The sequence below is a fragment of the Hippocampus bargibanti genome, linkage group LG02 (genome assembly GCF_051943395.1).
Source record: "Hippocampus bargibanti isolate YZ-2025 linkage group LG02, ASM5194339v1, whole genome shotgun sequence".
NCBI classification, from domain to species: domain Eukaryota; kingdom Metazoa; phylum Chordata; class Actinopteri; order Syngnathiformes; family Syngnathidae; genus Hippocampus; species Hippocampus bargibanti.
This window is the reverse complement of record NC_142735.1, coordinates 20,416,728-20,441,070: the sequence shown is the minus strand read 5'-3', so window position 1 is coordinate 20,441,070 and position 24,343 is coordinate 20,416,728. Positions and strand designations below refer to the sequence as shown.

The 24,343-nt window shown below is 46.6% G+C and overlaps 1 protein-coding gene across 2 annotated transcripts in view; it reads right to left on the bottom strand.

Annotated features, from left to right (window-relative positions):
• Positions 1–24,343, bottom strand: part of glra1 (glycine receptor, alpha 1) — a 57,312-nt gene that overhangs the window by 3,334 nt on the left and 29,635 nt on the right. For both annotated transcript variants that reach the window (XM_088989888.1, XM_088989889.1), the window contains 5 exons: positions 23,245–23,468; positions 20,061–20,143; positions 18,983–19,120; positions 8,157–8,371; positions 5,951–6,097 (listed from right to left, as the gene is read on the bottom strand). In XM_088989888.1, coding sequence (XP_088846014.1) covers positions 5,951–6,097; positions 8,157–8,371; positions 18,983–19,120; positions 20,061–20,143; positions 23,245–23,468 — 807 coding nt within the window. The remainder of the gene's footprint in view (positions 1–5,950; positions 6,098–8,156; positions 8,372–18,982; positions 19,121–20,060; positions 20,144–23,244; positions 23,469–24,343) is intronic.

Below are 24,343 nucleotides of genomic sequence, written 5' to 3'. Positions count from 1 at the left end.
AGAGACTCGTCCTCGCCCACCTGCGACCGCTGGCAAGCTCATCGCTGGACCCGCTGCAGTTTGCCTACCAGCCCAGCATCGGTGTGGAGGATGCCATCATCTACCTCCTCCATACGGCGTTGCTGCACCTGGAGAATGCTGGGAGCACGGTGAGGATCACATTCTTCGATTTCTCCAGTGCCTTCAACACCATCCAGCCCAGTCTACTGGGGGACAAGCTGCAGCATGCCGGAGTCGACCATCACCTCACATCCTGGATTACAGACTACCTCACAAACAGGCCACAGTACGTGAGGGTAAAGAACTGTGAGTCGGACAGGCTTCTCTGCAGCACCGGAGCGCCGCAGGGAACAGTCCTGGCTCCATTCCTCTTCACCCTCTACACCTCGGACTTCAACTACAACACCCCAACCTGCCACCTTCAGAAGTTCTCTGACGACTCAGCTATTGTCGGCCTCATTACAGAGGGAGACGATAGGGAGTACAGGGGACTGACAAAGGACTTTGTGGACTGGTGCCAGCAGAATCACCTCCAGATCAACACTGGCAAAACCAAGGAGCTGGTGGTGGATTTCTGCAGGAAACAATCGTCACCTGCACCATTGAACATCCAGGGTTCGGACATTGAGAGGGTGACCTCCTACAAGTACCTGGGTGTTACTCTCAACAATAAACTGGACTGGACAACAAACACGGATGCCCTAATCAAAAAGGGACAGAGTCGCCTCTTCCTCCTCAGGAAACTGAGGTCTTTTGGAGTTCAGGGGTCACTCCTAAAGACTTTCTATGACTCTGTGGTGGCATCAGCCATCCACTATGGCATTGTCTGCTGGTCAGGCAGCATCACCACCCGGGACAGAAAAAGACTGGAGCGCTTTGTCAAGCGGGCCAGTTCTGTCGTGGGCTGCTCGCTGGACTCTCTTGAGGAGGTGGGCAACAGACGGACGCTAGCTAAACTAAAAGCTATGACGGACAGCCCCTCCCACCCCCTCCTGCCCATCCTGACAGCTCTGGGTAGCTCCTTTAGCCAGAGACTATTACACCCGCGCTGCAAGAAGGAGAGGTACCGCCGCTCGTTCCTACCGACTGCTGTCAGGCTTCACAATTCCCAATGATCACATGTGAAAAAAAAAAAAAAAAAAAAAAAAAAAAAAAAAAAAAAAAACTGGACACTTGTAAATATGGGTTGTTGCAATATTTCTAAATGCATCTCTTGATTCTGCACTATGTACAGTCTTGTTTATAGAACGGTTTTTGCACATCTACATTTGCACAGTATACAGTTGATATTTTTATTTTGTTATGCTTAGAATATCTTGTTTTCTATCCTTTCACTCCCACCCCAACCCCATCCCTCTTCAATTGCTGCTGTGGACTGCAAATTTCCCCATTGCGGGACGAATAAAGGTATTCTGATTCTGATTCTGATTCTGATTCTCAATAAAAAGCTTGCCAGTGGCTGTAGAGGTCAGGTGTCAGTCGAGAAGCGCACACGAAGGGGATTCACGCAAACGGCACCCCCTGCCGGCAGCAAAAGACAATCTTCCTGTGTTTGAGCCTTTCTTCAAAGTGTCCGAGTGAACATTTCTGACAACGTCCCAACAATCCTCTGAGCTCAGTTGTCTGAGACTTGATACCCCTTGACAACAGGTCCTCAGTGAAAGACAGCACAAAATAATACTTCCTCTGACGCTTAAAAATAAAAGGTCAGCATTTTGTTTTGTACCATATTTTACTGTGTATAAGGAGCACTCAAAGATGATCCAGCGCCTTATACGCAGGTGCGCCTTATATGTGAAGTGAAGTGTTGCAACTCCTGTCAGCAGCCACCGACTCAATTTCCCCCTGTAGAAGTAGTGCGCAAGTCCAGCCTCTACTGTAGTGCCTTACAATGTGGTGCGCCTCATATTTAGAAAACTTTTATATATTTATATATCATACTGTTTTCATTCATTGAAGGTGAGCCTTATAGTCCGGTGCACCTTATTTATGGAAAATCTTTGAAAATACAGTGATACCTCGGCTTACGAACGCTTTAGCTCACAAACCTTTCGCCTCACGAACATTAAATTCGCAAGAATATAATCTTGGCATACGAACTAGTTTTTGGGAATCACACGGAGCGACACAATGGCTGGCGGACTAGTTTTCGGCGGAAGAACACCAAACCACACGGCCGAACAGCGCCAGCGTGGCTGCCGGACTACTTTTCCACAAACCTTTTCTCTGAGTGCATACGTGGTTTGCTATCGAGTGGATACCTTTGCTTATTTGGGACCGAAAAAGACCCCACCACAGGCTAGTGTTCAGCCAAAAGGACACAAAACAAAATTACGGTCGAGCAGAAGAAGGAGGTCACCGAGAAACACGAACGAGGTGTGCATTTGTGTGACTTAGCATCCCAGCACCAGTATGCTAATTCGACCATTGCTACGTATGGCTAGTGGTGTTTCTGTGTTGTCTAAGCAATGGTCTCAGGCAATAAAAGAGGTTGCAAAACTTCTGTTGATTTGGATTCATGAAAAGCAGCTTGCAGGGGACCGTGTGAGTGAAGATATTATCACCGAGAAAGGACGACAATTTCACTTGGATATCATCAAGAGGCAACTACATCAACGACCACCACAAAGGTAAATAAAACAACTTTATTGTACATTACAGTTTATTTCTTTAATTACAATGCAATAGCACATTTATTTTACATAAAATAAGGTATATTTTGTGTAGTTTAAGGCTTATTTAGTCAAAAATGATGTTTTATGGGGACCTGGAAACCGATTATTCTCATTTGTAATGGTTTTCTATGGGAAATTAATGTTTGGAAGACACACTTTTCGCCTTACACACGCTTTCTGGGAACCAATTAAGTTCGTAAGCTGAGGTTTCACTGTTGATTGGGGGTGCGCCTTATACTCCAGTGCACCTTATATACCGGAAAATACGGTGGCTGTAAAAGTGGTCGGACATCCGCAAAAGCCGTCCATGGACACCATCAAGCAGTTTGAGACAGCTTTGAGGAAATTCTGGTTCACTATCGGTCCTTTCTGGAAGCAAAGCACAAAATGGGGCAAGGGTGCTGCTGACTTTGAACGCGATATTGTGAGCTGGTGAGGAAAACACTTCCCAATTTCCACCGAGGAAGCAGGTGGCCTCTCCGACAGGTGGTGAAAATGCTCCTCGATGGCTAACCCTTGCGGGCGACAGAGACCCGCCAGGTGATCCTAAAAGCTCTGGATGCCATGGCGCTGTCCTGGTTGAAACACAGCTGCGACATCGCACGGACAGCGAGGACAGTCCCCCTTTTGTAATCCTTTCAGGGACAGCAGTTGGACTGCGTGCTGTCATTACAAGCTTGAACTTTTCAATCCACCCATAAAAGAATCTCACCTTCATTGCCCCATCACTCATATTTAAACCACAATAAATAACATGGAGATGTGCACTGGCACGCCCTGTGTGTTTGTGTGTGTGTGTGTGTGTGTGTGTGTGTGTGTGTGTGCGAGCACATCAGGTAACATGTTCCATTTTTAGCCTTCGTGTCCCAATTCTGTCCTTGACTTCAGGCAACACGATGTATTACACTATTGTTGTGTCGCCCTCAGGCGCACCCCCCCCCCCCCCCTGCACGCACGCACGCACGCACACACACACACTCGGACCTCCGTGCGCCCTTGAGCTAAAGTATGACAGATGTTGGCCGTTCCTGCTTGCCAGGATCAATGGGAGACAAAAGACCGCAAACGTGATGAGGAGGAAAGGGGAGGTAAGAGACAGAAAAAGAAGGTCCGAAAGAGGATGGGGAGGAAGAAAAGTAGTCAGAGAAGTCTTGATGGCATCCGAAGTAGGTTCCTTGGAGCGTAAACAGGAAGTGGAATCAACAGAGTTTCGGAAGTGGAAGGAAAATATGAAGTGGCGAGTGGATGGAAAAGCACGAGTGAAAAGTGAAAGAGGAAAAAAAAGAAAGAAACAAAACAGGAAGGAGAATTAAAAAGTGAATGTGGAATAAATGAAGTGAAAAAAAAGAGGAAGATGAGGAGGACACCAGACAGCAACAGGAAGTTAATAAACAGGAAGTTAAGTGCGATCTTCACGATCAATCCTATATTCCCTCATTCTAATCAATCAAACGTCTCGTGGAGCTGCACGTTGCTGAACGGCGTCCCTCAGGGCGTCGCGCTCGCCGCCAGCGGGTGGGTCGATGGTGGCTAACAAGCCGCCCTCCATTGCCACGCTAATGGCTCCGCCTCTTAATTGGAGTTGACAAGGTGGCGTCATCTCTTTTATCGATCGGCGCCCAATCGTCTTCGCTTGAAATGCTAATCACCTCAGACCATTTACAGCGGTCATATTTGAGGACTTTGAGTTAGACATAAACATCATTTGTGGCCAATTTTGTCACATGGAAAGGAAGCTGATTTTTCTTACACAAAATTTGTCAAATTATAAACATAACAGCTCACCAAAATCAAACGTTTTTCTTTTGAGATTTCAATTCTGAACAATTTTCCTGTTGAAATAACATCTTTGGCCAGATATGAGGAGATTTGGGTGAAGAAAAATTGTTTCTCTTTATGTGTTCTGAAACATAATGAAATGTGTGTATATGCACAAAGCAGACATTGTTGTATTTTTTTTCCCGTTCTATCCCAGTGCGGCAAGAGCCATTCACGCCTGACACTATCCTTCACATTTACGGACTTTCAGGCAGACAACAGCATGTTTTTGAGTTCATTATATTATTAACTCATTCACTGGCAGATGATGTGCAAAATGTGTCCGCTGCAGTGCCAAGGTTATTGTCATTTTCACTTAAATTGCAGGACCCACAGAATATTGACTTTTAGGACTATGTAAACATTCAATGTAGCGTAAGAAACTTTACACTGTCTTATTTCATTGGTAAGTTAATTCCTAAGTTATATGGGTCTGGAGTTATCTGAGCTTGAAATGGAGGCGGCTGTACAAAATACAATACATAGTTATTGATTTCTATAACGCTTTAACAACAGCTGAAGCTGGAACAAAGCACTAACCTGGACAAATGGCAAATGCTGCACCCTCATGGTGTCATGATCTGGTTGGCGACCAACGGGGGTCGCTGTCGGCCCCGCCTGCACCTGCACAGTTGCTGGTCGTCCCGATCAGATTGGCGACCAACGGGTAGTGACGTCAGCCCTGCCTGCAGCCTCGCAGGTGCTGGTCGTTTTAATCACTGACACTTAAAGGGACACCCGGCACGACCATCCGGTGTCGGTTCATTGTTTGCTGCTTGTTTGTTGCATGCTTTGTCTGCAATTGCATGCATTGTATTCTGTGCATGTGTTTGTTTAACCTTGGCGGACTTGTACACTTGATTTTCTTTTGATACTTTGTATTTTTTCCATTCAGATGATTTTGATGTTTTACATTTTGTTCCTGCTGACCTTTATTGTAATACAATTTGTCAAACAACCTCCTACTCACTCCTACCTGCTTTTTGGGATCTGCACCCGCCATCACCACCTTGCAAAACCGTGACACATGGAAGGGAAAAAACATTGCCAGAGGTCTGACCAACGCTTAATCAGCACCTCAAAAAAAAAAAGATCATATTCGGGAATGGCTCTGCACGTAATGCTTTTCAATTCCCGAATACATTCGGGGATGGCAGTGAATGAGTTAATTTCAAGCCGATTTTTTTTCATTATTCCTATTTGACATTTTTCTTGTACTTTGTCCTATTCACCTTTCATTTTGATACAACCCCTCCAAAGTCATTTTTGGGTCAATATTGATGTCTTCTAGGAACCATTCAAAACATTTCTGTCAGCATTTTGTGGGTATCCTTTCTTTGTTACATGACAGAATTTTAACTTTCAGGTGGACAACTTTTTTTTGGTTTTTGTCACTGTCTTCTGAAATGAAATTTGATAGAACAAAATCGACATTTGTATGAAAATCAAGAAATGACCTTCATGTGCCGTCGCCGCCGGCGGAAGCGAAGGAGCTCTTTGTGCTGACGAGCGATGAAGTTGACGGCGGCGTATTCCAGCAGTGCAGAGAAGACGAAGAGGAGACACACAGCCATCCAGATATCGATGGCCTTCACGTATGACACCTGCCGACGGCGGCCAAGAAATGCATTTAAAGCCACTTTCCAATAATATTTTTTTTCTTTCCTGGGAATGGCCGAAATGAGCATCAAATAACCGGTTGGCAGTAAAACAATCGACTTCCTTTATCTTTTCAGCTATGACAGGGGTGTCCAAAGTCGGTCCTCGAGGGCCGCCGTCCTGCCGGTTTTCCAGCTCTCCCAGGAGCAACGCACCTGATTCAAATCATCAGGACCATTTTGATGCTGCTTCAGAGCTGGCTGGTGAGCTGATCATTTGAATCAGGTGTGTTGCTCCTGGGACAGCTGGAAAACAGGCAGGACAGCGGCCCTCGAGGACTGACTTTGGACACCCCTGAGTTATGACTTCGTGAGACTTTTTTTGTGGGGTCATGTCAAACTAAATGTTATGCTTCTGGCTGACATCTTAAACACAGAGGATGAATTAAAAAAATCTGGAAATACATCTTGATGAGTCCTGCTTTGAAGGAGGACTCATCAGCCATTTTCCCATGAAAATGGCTGATAGACTTTTTGATTGTCTATTTATGACATAAATGTGGTTTTAGTGGCTAAATTGAGAACATTTAATGATACCACAGCTGCCCCTCACACCATCCAACTTCACCGTGTCAACCATTGAGACCTTTTTGCACAACTCTACGGGACAGCATCCCGCTATAACTATTGCAGATTCAACTCTGTACTCACTTGAACCACTGTTTGCTTGATACTTTGCACAGTCTCACAGTTGTTCCTGAGAGGTTCCACTTACATTCAGGAATTAGATTAGATTAGCCTTTATTAGTGTCCTACATAGTTATTTGTCATTTTTTTTATGATGATACTAGTGTAGCATGTTCTATTCCTTGTGTGTTCTACATATTTGGCCAATAAAGATGATTTTGAATCTGATTACAAGAGATTCCTGACAACATTTTGAGTGATTATGACGATTCATTAGGTTGAGAAAAGCAAAACCTTGAATATTTGCACTGCCTGCTGCTGAGTAGTACAAAATTCATGTTCGTATACACCGGAAACTAACTGTGCTACCTGCGCTAACAGAGTTCCGCTCATTGCCCGTGCACTTCCTTCCTTTGCTAATCTCACCTTCATCATGACGTGCAGCGACTGGATGTGCAGCACGGTGTCTGTGTGAGTGAGCTACACTCAGGTAACTCTGTGTGTGTGTCTGTGTGTGTTTGTGTGGTGCGCGCATAAGCTCAGCTGTGCTGTGTGATCATTATTGTGACAGCTGAACTGCAGCGGAATCACGGTTCACTTGTTCAATTTTTAGAGCGCATGAAGCACCTAATGTCCACAAACCACACACGTTTGTGTATGTGTGTGTGTGTGTGTGTGTGTGTGTGTGTGTGTGTGTGTGTGTGTGTGTGTGTGTGTGCATACACTGTTAGTGAGTGTGTGTTGGAGATTACAGCTTCCCTGGACATAATTATGCAATCCTTTACTGGGTCACGCAAGCTATGACTGTTTTGCTTTCTTTAATCTGAAAATCCTTCACAGGAAAACATTGAGTTGTCCTTTTTTAACGACTTCCTCTCTTTTTTTGTTCATCTTTTCCTTGCACGTCAACATTGGCCGTGTTTGGATTCAATGACTCATTCTCGACTCTATTTCCCAATTTTGATTTTATGGACTTTTCAGTGGATATGTGAGTTTCATGAAAAAAAAAATCACTTTGTCGCGATGAGGAGGGACTCAGGAATGAGTCAGCGATTTTTGAATTGGGAGGGCACCAAGTACAGTGATACCTCAGCTTACGAACTTAATTGGTTCCCAGAAAGTGTGTGTAAGGCGAAAGGTTCATCTGCTAAACATTTATTTCCCATATGAAACCATTACAAATGAGAATAATCCATTCCCAGGTCCCCATAAAACATAACCTTCAACTAAATAAGCCTTAAAACTACACAAAATATCCCGTATTTAATGTTCGTAAGGCAAAAAGTTCATTAGCTAAAGCATTCGTGAGCCGAGGTATCACTGTACTTCTGAAAGCCACACCGCCCCCTTTTTTATTTTTTTTTAAATTGCGGCTGACCTTGGGCAGAGAGGCTCTGGATCCCGAACTCTGGGTGGTCATGGTGAGAACGGTGGTGATGCCCAGGCCCACCCGGGCAGGGGCGGCGTCCATGTTGATCCAGAAGGACACCCAGGATAGGATGACAATGAGGAGAGACGGGATATACATCTGGATCAAGTAGTAACCCATCTGACGCTCCAGGTGGAAGCGGGCCTCGATGCAGGTGAACTTGCCTGAATAATGACGACATTGTAGCAACATCAGGAAATAAATAAAAAAATAACACCGCATGAAAGGACATCCTAAGCATCCGACAGACATGATCAGTCGTGTCAACTCCACTGCTTTGCCGCAGAAACAGAAGCATTTCTTTGGTTCATTTAAGTTTTGTGTCAAACTCATCTTTCAACAATACTTGAAAAAAATAAATGAACACCTCCGATAAAATTTCCATACATTGGATGCAGCGCATGATAAGATGCATAGAATAAAAACTACAATAACAATACAATATTTAATTTCCAAGCACCTTGCAGAACACCCAAGGGCACTTTACAATTAAAAGAACAATACACAGAACAATAAAATGATAAATAATAAAATAGCTGATTTAACCAATGCTATGCATCCACTAGATGGCGGTACACTAAAGGGAATACAACACAATACGGTTCAGCAAAAAGGCACACGCATCGGGCGAAATGTCCTTCAAAATCTGGCTTGTCTCTTTCTTCCTTCATTCAGTCAGTGCTTTGGGTGTCAGGCAGAAACCATTTACAATACAATACCATACAATATACATATATTGATTTATATAGCGCTTTAACAACAGATTAAGCTGTAACAAAGCGCTTAACATGGACAACTATCCAATAAAGGAAATAAAGCAGTCACAGAGATAGTAGAAAGCACCAGGGAGTGAAACCACAATCGGAATCATGCTGAGTCGAATGCCAAAGAGTACAAGTGAGTTTTGAGATGAGTTTTAAAGATGGGCAGCGAGGGATATTGTTGAATGTTCAGTGGTCGGTCATTCCAAAGAGTGGGACCAGCAACGGAATAGGCTCGATTCCCTTTGAGCCTCCGATTAGTTTTTGGCACATCAAATAATGTCTGGTCAGAAGACCTGAGGCGCCAGGAAGGTAACTCTAAAATGTATAGGGAAGCCAGAATAGGAGTTATGTGCTCCCTCTTACGAGTACCAGTCAAGAGGCAAGCATCAGCATTCTGGACCAGCTGGAGACACTTCATGGAGGATTGGCTGACATTAAAGTAAAGCACATTGCAGTTATCGAGCCAAGTCGTGACAAAGGCATGAATTACTGCTTCAAGGTGCTCATGAGGAAGGGGACGTTTCATTTTACCCAGTTGTCGAAGATGACAGAAGATGGATTTAACAACAGCACCAATTTTGTCGGTCAAGTTTAAAGTCACTGTCCTGTTTAAGACCCAAGTTTGAGACTGTTGACTTCAGATAAAGAGCCAGGGGCTTTCGTCTACAGGAAGAGATGGTCATGGGCCACTGGGACCAACTTTTCGGTTATGATTGGTTTCTGCTCATAATCACCACTAGATGGCATAGGAACACTCAAAGGAAAACAACTAAAAGGGGACTGACTATAAAGAGATTGGAAATAACACTGTACTGTTGTCACATCTCGTCGCCGTCCTGGGCGCGCCCCGCCATGCTGGCTCAACGCTTCGAGGCGGCTGAGGCACGCATTTCCGCTCTCACGGCCAAGTCTTCCCCGCCCGTGAGTAGGCACGCTCCTCAATTTCCTCTTCCCTCCCGCTACGCAGGCAAAACCGGGCGCTGCGCTCAGTTTTTAATGCAGTGCACGCTCGTGTTTGAGCAACATCCATACGCCTGCGTTAGCGATGAGGCGAAGGTAGCCTTCATCACCAGCCTGCTCACGGGAGAAGCCGAGACGTGGGTGCTGGCCATCCGAGAATCCCGACCGGAGCTGCGCACCTCGTACCCGGACTTCGTCGCCGAGTTACGCCGGGTTTTCCATCATCCGGTGACGGAGTCCGAAGCGGAGGGGAGACTACTGGACTGCGTCCAAGGGGCCCGTTCAGCCGCGGAATACTCCGTCGACTTCCGCATCCGGGCCGCTGGCAGCGGCTACGGCGACCGAGCGTTGAGGGGGGTGTTTCGTCGCGGATTGAACACCGACCTCAAGGACGAGTTGGCTACCCGCGACGCGGGCACCACCTTCGACGACCTGGTCGCCATAGTCATCGGCCTGGATCACCGCCTTCGGGAGCGACAGAGGGAGCAGCGCGGCCGACGGCCCAGACAGCCACGCAGCCGGTCCAGATCTCCCACACCCGGCAGCGAGCGTGTGCGGCGCCTGGAGGAATCTCACGAACCCATGATCATAGGGGGGGGGGGACGACCGCACTATCCCCGGGGCTCATCGCACCCAAGGCCCCCAGCCGAAGACCTCAGGTCCACGCAAGTCCCCGTCGAAACGGCGACCACAGCAACCTCTGGAGGTCAAAGCCACAACCCCCGTTACACGGTTGGAGCTGGACAGCGAATTAATCGGCCCGTCCAGTTCCCAAACCGTGCGGGCCCTTGTGGACTCGGGGGCCGACGGGTGCATCATTGACCCCCAGCTGGCGGACTCGTTGGGCTGCCAGCTGATCGATCTCCACCCCCCGAAGGAGATCGTTGACCTGGACGGCAGACTTTTAGCCCGAGTCACCCACCTAACTGCCCTGCTAAAACTCCGGGTAGCGGGGAACCACGTCGAGCACCGCCAATTTCTAGTTATGCCCTCCCGGAATGCGCCGTTGGTATTTGGTCTCCCCTGGCTCAATACCCACGACCCATCCATCTCCTGGGAGGGCCCCACCATTCAGGGCTGGAGCCCCTACTGCTACGCCAACTGCCTGCGGTCGGCTACGGCAGGGCGAGACCCCTCCCGCGTTGGCCCGCCCGAGGCCATCTGCCTCAAGGGCGTGCCACAATGCTACCATGACCTGCGGGAGGTGTTCAACAAAGACAAGACAAACGCCCAATCCCTGCCATCCCACCGACCGTATGACTGTGCCACCGACTCGCAGCCAGGGGCTCCATTACCGGACTCCAGACTGTTTCACATTTCACAACCTGAACGGGAAGCCCTGAGCACTTACATAGACTCCTCCCTTGCGGCGGGACTCATCCGGCCGTCACGGTCTCCGTTGGGCGCAGGGTTCTTCTTTATTGACAAGAAGGACGGAACCCTGCGTCCGTGTGTCGACTACCGGAGTCTGAACGACATCACCATCCGAAACAAATACCCCCTCCCCCTCATGGACTCAGCCTTCACGCCCCTTCAGTCCGCAACCATTTTTTCTAAATTAGAGCTCCGCAGTGCGTACCACTTGGTCCGCATCCGGGAGGGGGACGAATGGAAAACTGCATTTAAAACACCATTAGGACATTTTGAATATCTGGTGATGCCGTTCGGACTCACGAACGCTCCCGCCGTATTCCAAAATCTGATCAATGATGTGCTCAGGGACTTCCTCAATGTTTTTGTTTTCGTTTATCTGGATGACATTCTTATTTTCTCTCGTTCTGCAGAGGAGCACCGGCAACACATCCGACGGGTCCTGGCGCGGCTCCTGCAAAACCGGCTCTACGTGAAGGCAGAGAAGTGCGAGTTCCATGTCCGCTCTCTGTCCTTCCTAGGGTTTGTCGTGGAGCGGGGGCAGCTCAGGGCCGACCCTACTAAGACTAAAGCGGTGGTGGAATGGCCGATCCCGAAGACGCGCAAACAGCTTCAGCGGTTTTTGGGGTTTGCCAACTTCTACCGCCGCTTCATCCGCGGGTATAGTCAGAAGGCACTCCCCCTCACTAACCTCACGTCCTCCAAGATCCCCTTCAGGTGGACGCCCGACGCTGAGGGGGCATTCAGCCGCCTCCGTCTTGCCTTCACTAGCCCCCCTGTTCTGCGTCATCCCGACCCGGATCTCCCGTTCACGGTCGAGGTTGACGCATCCGAGTCCGGAGTAGGGGCCGTCCTGTCCCAGCGCTCTCCCATGGACCAGAAGCTACGCCCATGCGCCTTCTTCTCCCGCCGGCTCAGCCCCGCCAAGGCCAACTATGACGTCGGCAACCGGGAACTGCTGGCGGTCGTCCTGGCCCTTCAGGAATGGAGACACTGGCTTGAGGGAGCGAAACACCCCTTCACCGTCTACACGGACCATAAAAACCTGGCGGCCATCCGGTCGGCCAAGAGACTAAACTCTAGACAGGCCCGATGGTCACTCTTCCTCACCCGGTTTAACTTTTCTCTCACCTACTGCCCAGGGTCACAGAACACCAAGCCCGATGCCCTATCCCGCATCCATGAGCCGGCAGAAAGGGAGGAGACCACCACCAACATCCTGCCGGCCCAACGCATCCTGGGTGCCCTGAGGTGGGAGGTTGAGAGAAAAGTACAGCAAGCCCAGGGGACGACCCCCATCCCCAGGGGCTGTCCTAAGGATCGCCTGTTCGTCCCCCCCCCCCCTCTTCGCACGGAGGTGCTCGTCTGGGGGCACACCTCCAAGATAGGTTGTCACCCGGGGGTCAACAGGACGATCCAACTCATCGCCCAACGGTTCTGGTGGCCGGGGTTCCGGAGGGACATCACCCTCTTCGTGAAGGCCTGCCCGACCTGTGCCTGTGGGAAAGCCTCCCATCAGCCCCCGGCAGGACTCCTCCGGCCGCTACCGGTACCGCCCAGACCCTGGTCCCACATCTCTGTCGACTTCGTGACAGGCCTCCCCCCCTCCCGTGGCAAGACGGTCGTCCTTACCGTTGTGGACCGATTCTCCAAGTCGGCCCACTTCGTCCCGTTAACCAGGTTGCCGTCCGCCATCGAGACGGCTCAACTCCTGGTTAACCACATCGTCCGTCTCCACGGGATTCCGACGGACATCGTGTCGGACCGGGGACCGCAGTTCGTGTCCAAGGTATGGAAACGTTTCTGTCGGTCCCTAGGGGCGTCGGCGAGCCTGTCGTCTGGATACCATCCCCAGACCAACGGACAGACGGAGAGGAAGAACCAGGACCTGGAGGCGGCCCTCCGGTGCGTGTGCCTCCACAACCCGGCGTCGTGGGCCCTGCACCTACCCTGGGTGGAGTACGCCCACAACTCCCTGGTCTCCGCAGCCACAGGTCGGTCCCCATTTATGTCCGCCTGTGGCTATCAGCCTCCCTTGTTTCCCACTCAGGAGGGCCAGGTGGAGGTCCCGTCTATTGAACATCACCTCAGACGGGCCCACCGAGTCTGGAAGGAGACCAGGGACGCCCTGACACGCACCGCATCCCGGAACCAGCGGGTGGCGGACCGTCACCGGAGACAGGCACCCAACTACCAGGTCGGGCAGGAGGTGTGGCTGTCGACGAGGGACCTTCGGCTGGCAGGGTCTTCAGCCAAGCTGGGCCCACGCTTCACGGGTCCCTTCCCCATCGAGGCCATCCTCAGCCCGGTCTCGGTGAGGCTCCGGCTGCCACCCACCATGAGGATCCACCCCGTTTTCCACGTTTCCCTCCTCAAGCCAGTGGAAACCTGCTCCTTAGCCCCCACGCCCACCCCCCCACCTCCCCCCTGGATGTTGGCCGACGGACCAGTCTACACCGTGCGGGAGATACTGGACTTCAGGCGCATGGGCAGAGGAGTGCAGTACCTGGTCGACTGGGAGGGCTATGGACCGGAGGAACGACAGTGGGTCCCACGTGCCTGGATCCTCGACCCATCTCTCATCCGGGCGTTCCATGCGGCTCACCCCTCCAAACCTGGTGGGCCGCCAAGAGGCGTCCGTTGAGGGGGGGGCACTGTCACATCTCGTCGCCGTCCTGGGCGCGCCCCGCCCCTCCTGTCACCTCCTCCGCTGCTCCCGGGAGACGGCCCCTCCCATCATCACGCACCTGGGTCCCCACAGCTGATTGTCATTCCCTTGATTGTGCCTTCTGACTATATCTACCGATCGCGCTATACAGTCGCCGTCGGAGTATTCTGAAAGCCACCCTGTTACTTCCGTGCCGTCAGATCAGCTGTCACCGATCTCCCTCACTCACCTCATCCTGCTGTCATTTTTTCATGCGTGCCTCAGTAAAGACTTTTGTATACGAGTATCTGTCTCGCCGTGTATTTTGGATCCACACTCCCCGCTTTCCTTTCGTCACTCGAGCCCAGCCCTCGAGCCTCAAGTGACGTGACAACTGTATATGAGGGCAAACTGTCAGATTTTGGGAAAATTAAATGCTTTTAGGTCCGCCTTATAATAATAATAATACATTTCATTTATAAGCGCCTTTCAAAACTCTCAAGGACACTACAGTCGCGTAATTTTTTTGCCCTTATAGTGGGGAAAAAACGGTAGGTGTACTGTAAAATGAACTTTCAGCCAAATTAAAGTGCTCTATAAATAGAGTTGGGTTTAGTTGGGTCGACAGCATTTGCAGGAGGACATGAGGAGACTCAAGTTGACGGCGGAGGAAGCAGAAAAAGAGATGAGAAGGTTGTGAGGATGCGAAATAGTGAGGATGCATCTGTACCGGATGAAGCGTGAGGTAGAGTTGAAGAGAAAGAAATTGACGGTGTAGAAAGCAGATTGCCATCTTTCTTTTCTCCGGCAACATCAAAATGCAGGAAGCAAAACCACAGCGACAGGAAGTCAAATGGCTGCCGATTTAAAAAACACGGCAGACGCCACACTGGAAAACGTTCATGTCGCACAATCACAACCATTTTCATTGCGGCTGCCTCTCAATCTTCTCGACGGTTGACGGACATGTCCATGAAAAATATCAGTTTTTCAGCCACGCAATTTTGTTAACCAGCAAAGATTAAAGGAGAACTCCAGGCCAATTCTCTTTTTTTGTGAGTCTGAACACTGCATTCTAATTAATTTTGCGTTGAAAGATTTAAGAATTTTCCTCCATCACGCTGTTGATGGAAATCGATGCCAAAGTGCCTTTGGGCTCGCATTGCGAGCATCACACTTCACCACGTCTGTGACGGAACGGAAATTGGAAGTGTTCCCCTTGTGGGAAATGCGGCCTTAACCAAGACAGTCCATCGTCACGTCAATAAACCCTTAACAACGCCCCACGTAAGATGGCTGACCAGCCATTTAATAAGCACCATCAATATCCGCAGCAACCTTCATATGCCACAAATATCAACCGGGGAGGAAGAGGTGGACGAGGCGGAAAAAAGGGGCACTGCGGCTCGATTTATGCGTACGATACACTTGAGAGCTTTTAAGCTACGTCCATATTTTCCGTCCGGGGACAAGATTGAAATGATTCATCCATGTGTGTGTGTGTGTGAGAGAGAGAGAGAGTACTTTAATCAATACTGTCTAGTGGACCGGGAAAAAACGTGCACATACAACCACACCAAGTACACAAACGTCAGTGTACAGTATATGGTATACTTTTGATAAGGGCTAGAATAAGGTGTGTTACTTAAAGGACAACCGACGTCACTTTTTTGTTTTTTTAACTGACAGCAGAAAAACGTTTTATAGCATCTAAAATACCCAAAACATGCAGTATGATATTTTTATTCAAATGCAAAACACCAATAAAAATGACTTAAAGTGTCCAAAATCTGCAAAAAAATGAGCTGCGAATTGGGCATTTTCAGAAAGCCCTGCCCTCGTTTCGTGACGTCACGCCAAGACGTCTTGCATGCATTGCTTGTTAATCAAAACAATGGCTTCAGATTCCGAGAATCAGAATCAGAATCATCTTTATTGCCAAGTACGTATGTAGAACACACAAGGAATTTCCGGTGTTTCTTGTTACACATCCAGTTATGAATATGATTCATATAGTCCTGATGAGCAAAGCATACATGTTTGCAATCGATTAAAGAATTTATTTGGGCCATTTTGAGGCAAACGGGCGGGTGGGAATGTCTCACCCAAGAAGAGGCAGAAAAATGGCGACCAGCTCCGGTGAGAATGAATCAGCTTGTTTCCACAGGCTGATACTATCTTTCAATGGAGTTTGCCTCCCTCTGCTGGCGGCTTTTGGGTGTAAGACATGGTTTAAAAAAACAGTACAGCAAAATACATTGACGTGATGGAAAGACGATACAAAGCGTCTTTTTTTACGGTGAGGAGGCGGTCCTTTTCTGACGTCACGTACGGACTCGTCACCAACTCAAAAACAAGACTGAATGTTCAGCGTGAGTCTTAAAACGAAGTTATTTGAAGCCATTTTACAAATTATGGACACAACTTGTCCGGAGATGTCGGTTGTCCTTTAACTCATTCACTGGCCAACGATGTGCAAAAATGTGTTCACTCCAGTGCCAGGGGTTTGTCATTGTCACTCAAATTCCATGACCCACAAAACATTGAGTTTTAGACCTACATAAACATTCCAAAAAAACTGTTAGAAGCCTTAGACACTCTTCTTTCAGCAGAAAGAGTTAATTCCTAAATTATATGGGTCTAGAGTTATATGAGCTTGAAATGAGGGTGGCGGTACAAAATACAATGCAATTCATACATATTGATTTATATAGCGCTTTAACAACACCTGAAGCTGTAACAAAGCACTAACATGTACAAAAGGCAAATGCTGCCCCCTCGTGGAAGGGAAAAAACATCGCCAGAGGTCTGACCAGCACTTTATCTGCACCCCCTGCAAGAAAAAAACCAAAACCAGAACAAATTTGGGAACGGCGCTCCATGTCATTATTTCAATTCCCAAATAAATTTGTGAATGGCAGTGAATGGGTTTATAAGCTTCCTCAAGTCGTGTTGAGGAGTCCACTGGAATTAAACAAGACAACAGCACGAAAAAAAACCAACAAATAGAAACTACTTTTCATGATATTTATACTTATTTTTCCATTTGTCTGTCAGAATTGGATTTTATTCTTAGTGTACATTCTAGAGTAATTCGAGTGTTCTTTTGTACTCTTCTTCTTTCCTGCCTACATTTGCCCTTTTCTTACTTTCTTTCTTACTTAAGATGGAAGGTCGATTGTTTCTGAACTGTGATGAGTTGTGACGGTAGACTGTTGTGCAGTAAAGGTAGTTGTGACTGTGTTGACAGTACAGCAGATTGCTCTGCAGTAGCGATGTGTCTTGCAAGCAGACAGTTGTCTAGCATTGGTCATTGCGACTGCACTTAGAGGATATCGATGAGTGCTAAGTTGTGATATTGTAAAGAAGTGACAACAATATTCTCATGATGTATTCAAAGGAACTTGTAGCCCAAGGTGCAAAAGACGCATCGTGAGGTCCAGCGATCGCTCCTGATAGTTCCCGTTGTCGTTACTGTGGTTGTTATTGTTCCTGCGGCGTCGGTGTGCAGGGGCAGGCGAGTTGTGCAATGCAGCAGGCGGTGAGTTAATTAGTATTTCAAGAGGCTTTTTTTGTCGCCCACTCTTTGTGTTGCTGGGCGCAATCTCCTCTCGCATTCACATTGCAGCTAATAAATCGCAGCCTCTTACACACACAAAAAACACACACCTTCAATACCGCTTTATCGAGCAATTGGAGTCAGCCAGCAAAATACACACACGTGCGCCAAGAGAGGAGATAAGAACGAATGGAAATGGAGAACTGCATTCGCGCTGACACAGATGCGAAAAGGAGCTATAAGCCACTTTGGCAAGGAGCATGTGACAATCAAGGAGGAATAAAACACAGGAGAGGGTCACCACAGGTCATATTAACTCATTCACTGCCAGACGATGTGAAAAAATGTGTCCACTCCAGTGCCAGGGTTTTTGTCATTTTCTCTCAAATTGCAAGACCCACATACTCTTGAGTTTTAGGACGGTATACACACTCAATACACTGTAAGAAACCTGAAGACCTTCTTCTTTCATGAGAAAAAAAGAGTTAATTCTAAGTTATATGGGTCTGGAGTTATCTGAGCTTGAAATTGGGGCAGCTGTACAAAAGGCATATGCTGGGTGGGAAAAACATTGCCAGAGGTCTGACCAGCACTTTATGAAAACTAAAAACCTGAACAAATTTGGGAATGACGCTCACGATTTTCAATTCCCGAATAAATTTGGGAATGGCAGTGAATGAGTTAAGCACCATGTTTTTGTGGCGGTAGTAATGCCTGTAAGTAGTTCAATTGTTGTTTTGGGTTTGTGTAGTTGTCCTGTTGTTGTTGTTGTTGTAGTAGTAGTTGTGGTGGTAATGGTAGTGGTAGTAGTGATTTTTAGGTAGACTGAATATTAATACAATATTAATAATATATAAATTCACGGTCAAATCTGGGCCGCCACATATTTTTTCAGCCTTGGAAAGCAAATCCAACTTGTGAAATTTCATGATGCTTGCTCAAGTCCCAACCAAAATTCTAAATTGTTACATGTAAACCACAGTAACAGTCATTGTGTTTCACTTCAAATCTGAAAACTAGTGATTCATTAATTTGTTGTGTGCTCTATATGTAATATGTGGACAGGATTAAACATTCTTATGGCTTCCCCAAACTCATAACGGCCTCCAAGAGGAAACCATAACTACAATGTGGCCCACGACAAAAAATGACTTTGACACCCTTGGTTTAGAAGGTAGATTGTTGTCCACGAGTAGCAGTGAGATTGTGGTACACGGTTGTTGTTCCCTCAAAGTAAAAGTGACTGTGTTCTAGCGAGATTGTTGTCCTGCAGTGGTAGTAGTGAGTGTATTTACTGAAATGGGTTTGTTGTCCAGTTGTGGAAGACATGATTGTATGGTAGGTTTATTGTTGTCTTATAGTAGTGAGAATAATTGTGTTGGAGTGATTGTGTTATAGATTTTTGTGCCTTATTACGATGTGCCAGGTAGATTGTTGTACTGTCGCAGTGCCAAATAGTGTTTTGTTGACTCACCAGTATTATAATGTTTGGTGCAGTATCTGAGGTCTTTTTCCTCCTTGAGGATGAACTGAGGCAGCGTCAGGCCATCCGCCACTTGCACGGCACCTTTCTCGTCCCACTCAAAGATCAGGTCGTTCATCGTGTAGCCAACTGAACACCCACAAAAACACACGCATCCATGTTAGCTTGCCATCATTTGCACAGATTCCTCGTATTTGTCGATTTGTGGCGTCCATGGGGTCAAATGTCCACGTTTCCAGATGAAGTTTGAGGCTCTTTTGTTGTTGCTATTTAGATATGCCGAGAAAAGATGGCAAAGGATGTGGTCGCTATGTTTACTCAGTGATGTCACGTCTCTGCGACGTTGGCGCCAGGCCGAGGGCGCGTCCGCTGGCCCGCTGCGCCGCTCCTGCTTCCCAGGCGCATCACGTTTGCGCGAACGCATTTACGGCGCACGTTGTCCGTGTGTGTGTGTGTGTGTGTGTGTGTGTGTATGTATGTGTGCTATATGCGCGTGTACAGATATTTTAAATGTGTGCATCATCTATACAACTGCTGTATGTACAGGAATGTGTGTGTGTGTGTGTGTATAGTGTATAATACAAATGCATATATGTGTGCACAAAATGTGCGTTTACATGCACGTTAACAGCATAAGTATCACATTTTTGTGCCTACTTTCTACGTGTGCATACACTGTAAAATGCATTACGTGTCCTGTGCGAATGCGTATATTGGAAACGTGCGCATGTGTGTCGATTATAAATACTCCGGTTGCTATAAAAGTGTTATTTTTTGCACTGTGTGTGTGTGTGTGTCTCTGTGCTGTTTCCCATTAAAAACTGTTATACAGTATCTATCAGAATAAGAATCAGAATCAGAAAACCTTTATTCGTCCCACAATGGAGAAATTTGCAGTCCACAGCAGCAATAAAAAGGAAAGAGCTGCTGTGGAGGCAGCCACATAGGGGGGCGCCATCTTGAAAGATACAATAAATGTGTGGTGGTATCTGTAGACGGTAAAACATAGTATATGCATATTTGAGTATATCAAACGTGTGTGCGTGTGTGTGTATGAATGCACACTCACAGCTTTCCAGCTGCATAATGCACGTTTGCACATCCATTGGGAAGTTCTTCAGATCCATGGGACACGCCAGCACCAGCGTAATTCTGAGACACACACACACACACACACACACACACACACGCACACGCACACGCACACAAATACACACACGTACGTTGCTAAGAAAATTCAGTGGATCTCGACACATCCTGATTGCGTCACGACAGCTGTTGTTCAACTAAAAAAAACTGCAGTTTATAATAATAATAATAATAATAATAATAATAATAATAATAATAATAATAATAATAATAATAATAATAATAATTATTATTATTATAATAAATAATAATAAATAAATAAAACCATAAATAAATAAACTTGCTAACTGGTCACAGTTTGAAATGAAAGGTTTGAACACAGTGCCCTAGTGATTGGTATGTCATGAGAGGTTCTCGGTTCCAATGCGGGCTTTGCGTCAGTGCACGAAGAGCGAAAGGACCGAGTGGGCGATGCGGCACGGTGAGCGTCCTCGTGTGCCGTAGCTCAATCTGTAATGCGGTTTTTCCAATGGCAGGAGGCAATAAAATCGGAACAATGAAAAAAGGAGAGTTGTAAATTGGCGTTTCTGCTCAAAGCTTAACGGTCGAGGCGGCAGAGGACATTTTGAATGTCTTACATCATGTTTTACACACGAATGACACCTGTAATGTGTAACACAAGTACCAAATTTTCTGAACATTTTTGGATGAATTCCTTTTTTTTAATTTTGCAATATGATAAAAATAATGTTGTTATTTATCCTCACAAAAATTACAATCCTGAAGAAAAAAAATCAGAATCGTATAAAAATTGTTTTCATACGATTTTCATGAAAAATATTTTTCACCTCTTCACGACCATTTTACATTTTTTATTTTATTTTATTTTTTGTTGATTCGAACCAATCGGACTGCAGTGTGGTCAGCTCTAGTAGCTTCACCGTCAGCCGCCATGATGGACGCCGTACGCCGACAGAATATTAAGAAGCTCCGTAGATTGCCAGCGAGGCGAGGCAATAAAAGGGAACGGCGGGAAGAGGAGGAGGTGCGACGGAGGGGGCTATAACTCCCGCAGCCTTGAATTGGACGTCGGCGGGACGTGATGAAAAGAAAAGCGGCTAGCCCCGCTCTTGACGCATGAAGATAGTTCCGCAGGAACAGCGTCAAGGTCTCTGCCGCGCTGTAAACTGGAAGCCATCAAATAGGGCCTCAAAGTGCATCAAAGTGCCCGAAAAGTCTTTCCTCAAAACTCATTAACATTCACACGCTTCCTGCAAGCAAAGTTCAAAAGATAATAGCGAGTCACAAAAACATGACTCATTTTCCGCAACTAAAATTTAAGATGACTCATTTGCAACCGGCCATGATATGAAAAAGTCCTCTTTGTTCATTTTATTTCTTTCTTTTTATTTTTAATTTCTAATTTTTAAAATGTTTAAGTCTACAAAATGTCATTCGGCAGCTGTAAAAAAATCTTTTGTCTTTGAATTCATTCACTGCCATTCCAGAATTTATTTTAATTGATGTGGAGCGCTATTCCGAATTTGTTCGGGTTTTGGTTTTTTTTTTCTTGCGGTGGGGTGCCAATAAAGCGCTGGTCAGACCTCTGGCAATGATTTTTTTCCCTTCCACAAGGGGCAGCATTTGCCTTTTTTCCATGTTAGTGTTTTGTTACAGCTTCAGCTGTTGTCAAACCGCTATAGAAATCAAGATGGATTTATTGTATTATATTTTGGGAAGCCACACCCATTTCAAGATCAGATAACTCCAGACCCATATAATTTAGGAATTTATTATTTATTATGATGAAATTAAGAAAGTCCAAGGTTTTTTATGCTGCATTGAATGTTTATGCAGTCCCAAAATTCAACATTCCCTTGGTCCTGCAACCTGAGTGAAAATGACAAAAACCTTGGCACTGGAGTGGACATTTTTGCACATCTTCCGGGAGTGAATGAGTAAAAAGACATTAAAATGGCAGGTTCAAGCTGACATGCTGATTTTTCAAGTGTGGCTTTTACAGAACTTTACAGTTAGCCTCTTCATCACTTTGCGGATGCAATTTCCCCCCAAAATCAGACAAGAACTTTAGGAGGAGACCATCTTTGAAGAACCCCCTGAAAGTCTCTGAAATGTCATCAAACAAAAATGGCAGACCTCCTGTGTCTATTTAGGTATAGCATTTTGGTGGACCAACTCATGATAGACAAGCCTACCCAACTTCATGCTAACTGGGGGATCAGAATTTGTAAATTTCTGTGAATCGCCAAAGATAAGCACAACGTGGCTGCTCCAGATGAAAATGGCAGACTTCCTGTGCACAGTCATGATATCCTGAATGTTTTTGGTGGGTCTCCTTATCATAGACATGTCAGCCATATTTTATGCTGAAACATTACCAAGCTTACTTTGGGCCTTCGTTTCGCTGAAATTCACCCTTGTATTGGCACATTTAAATCAAAATGGCAGACTTACGATCACTTTTCACACAATATTTAGATTTTTTTTGTGGATCGACTTATAATAGACATACAAGCCAAATTTTATCCTGCGACACCAAGCTGGCTTTGGGCCTTTGTACCGCTGCTAAGTAACCCATATATTGACCACTTCAAATCAAAATGGCGGATTTCCAATCTCCTTTGAAACGACATTTAAATTTTTGGGGGGGATTGACTTATAATAGACACATGAGCCAAATTTTCCGCTGCAAAACCAAGCTGGGTTTGGGCCTTTGTATCACGGGAAGTAACACATGTTATGGCCCCTTTAAATCAAAATAGCAGATTTTTATGCCTTTTGTGGCATGGCTTGATCAGACTTTTTGGGGGGTCCACCTATGATAGATAGAATTGGCAAGTTTGTCATTGGACTGAATTTGCAAAAGTAATTCCAATGGCAAAGATGCTTGGAAATGACCCACAAAAAGGGAATGTTGAAGCTAAATGGGCGGTTACATAATTTGTCTTTTTATGTCCGTCTTTTCAATTATTATTATTTTTTGATTTGACAAACTGACTTTGTGGGCTGAATTTCAGAAAACTTCTAATTGCAGCCATTTTGGAGGAGAATACAAACAACACATAAAGCAATCCATGTCAGGCTTGGGGTCCAAATAATCAGAATAATGTCGCTATTAACACAAATTGTAACATTTAAGTCACCGTATGCTGTAGAGCACATTTCCGTTTTTGGAAATGCGTAGCAGCTTGTTGTCGGTGGTGACCTCGTGGAAGTTGGCTCCCTTCTCGTTGGCAAAGAACAAGTCAGGCTTCCAGATGGAGTCCAACATGGACGGGTCCAAGTCCAGAGAGTCGTCTGGGTATTCGCTGTATGCCAGGCGAGGGTCGTTCCACTGCTGCCTCAAGAAGATGTTCACTCGGTAGTCCTGTCAACATACAACACCAGGTGAGTACACACACACACACACACACACACACACACACACACACACACACACACACACACACACACACACACAAACACACACGCACGTCCACACACGCGCACACACAAACACACGCACACACGTGTTGTCATGGGATCTTCTTAATGGATTTAGATGAGAGATAAAAGATGATGAATCCGATTATTTCCATACTTTGTTGTTTTTCTTTCTAATCTGCTGGCACGGATTAGTGGCCAGTCATTGTTCATTTTCTCTGTCTCTCCCTTTCTCCCTTTCTCTCTCTCTCTCTCTCTCTCTCTCTCTCTCTCTCTCTCTCTCCTTCTCCCCACCCCACTCTGAGTCTCTCTCTCTTTCTCTCTCGCTAGCTCTGGATCGACGTGCGCATTCAGAGAAAGGGGGTGTGGAAAGGCAGGCCGGTGATGTCTCTCTCTCTCTCTCTCTCTCTCTCTCTCTCTCTCTCTCTCTCTCTCTCTCTCTCTCTCTCTCTCTCTCTCTCTCTCTCTCTCTCTCTCTCTCTCTCTCTCTCTCTCTCCCACCCCACTCTCAGTCTCTCTCTCTCTTTCTCTCTCTCGCTAGCTCTGGATCGACGTGCGCATTCAGAGAAAGGGGGTGTGGAAAGGCAGGCCGGTGATGTGTCTCTCTCTCTCTCTCTCTCTCTCTCTCTCTCTCTCTCTCTCTCTCTCTCTCTCTCTCTCTCTCTCTCTCTCTCTCTCTCTCTCTCTCTCTCTCTCTCTCTCTCTCTCTCTCTCCCGCCCCACACACACACACACACACACACTCTCACTTTCTCACGCACGCACGCACGCACGCACGCACGCACACACACACACACACACACACACACACACACACAC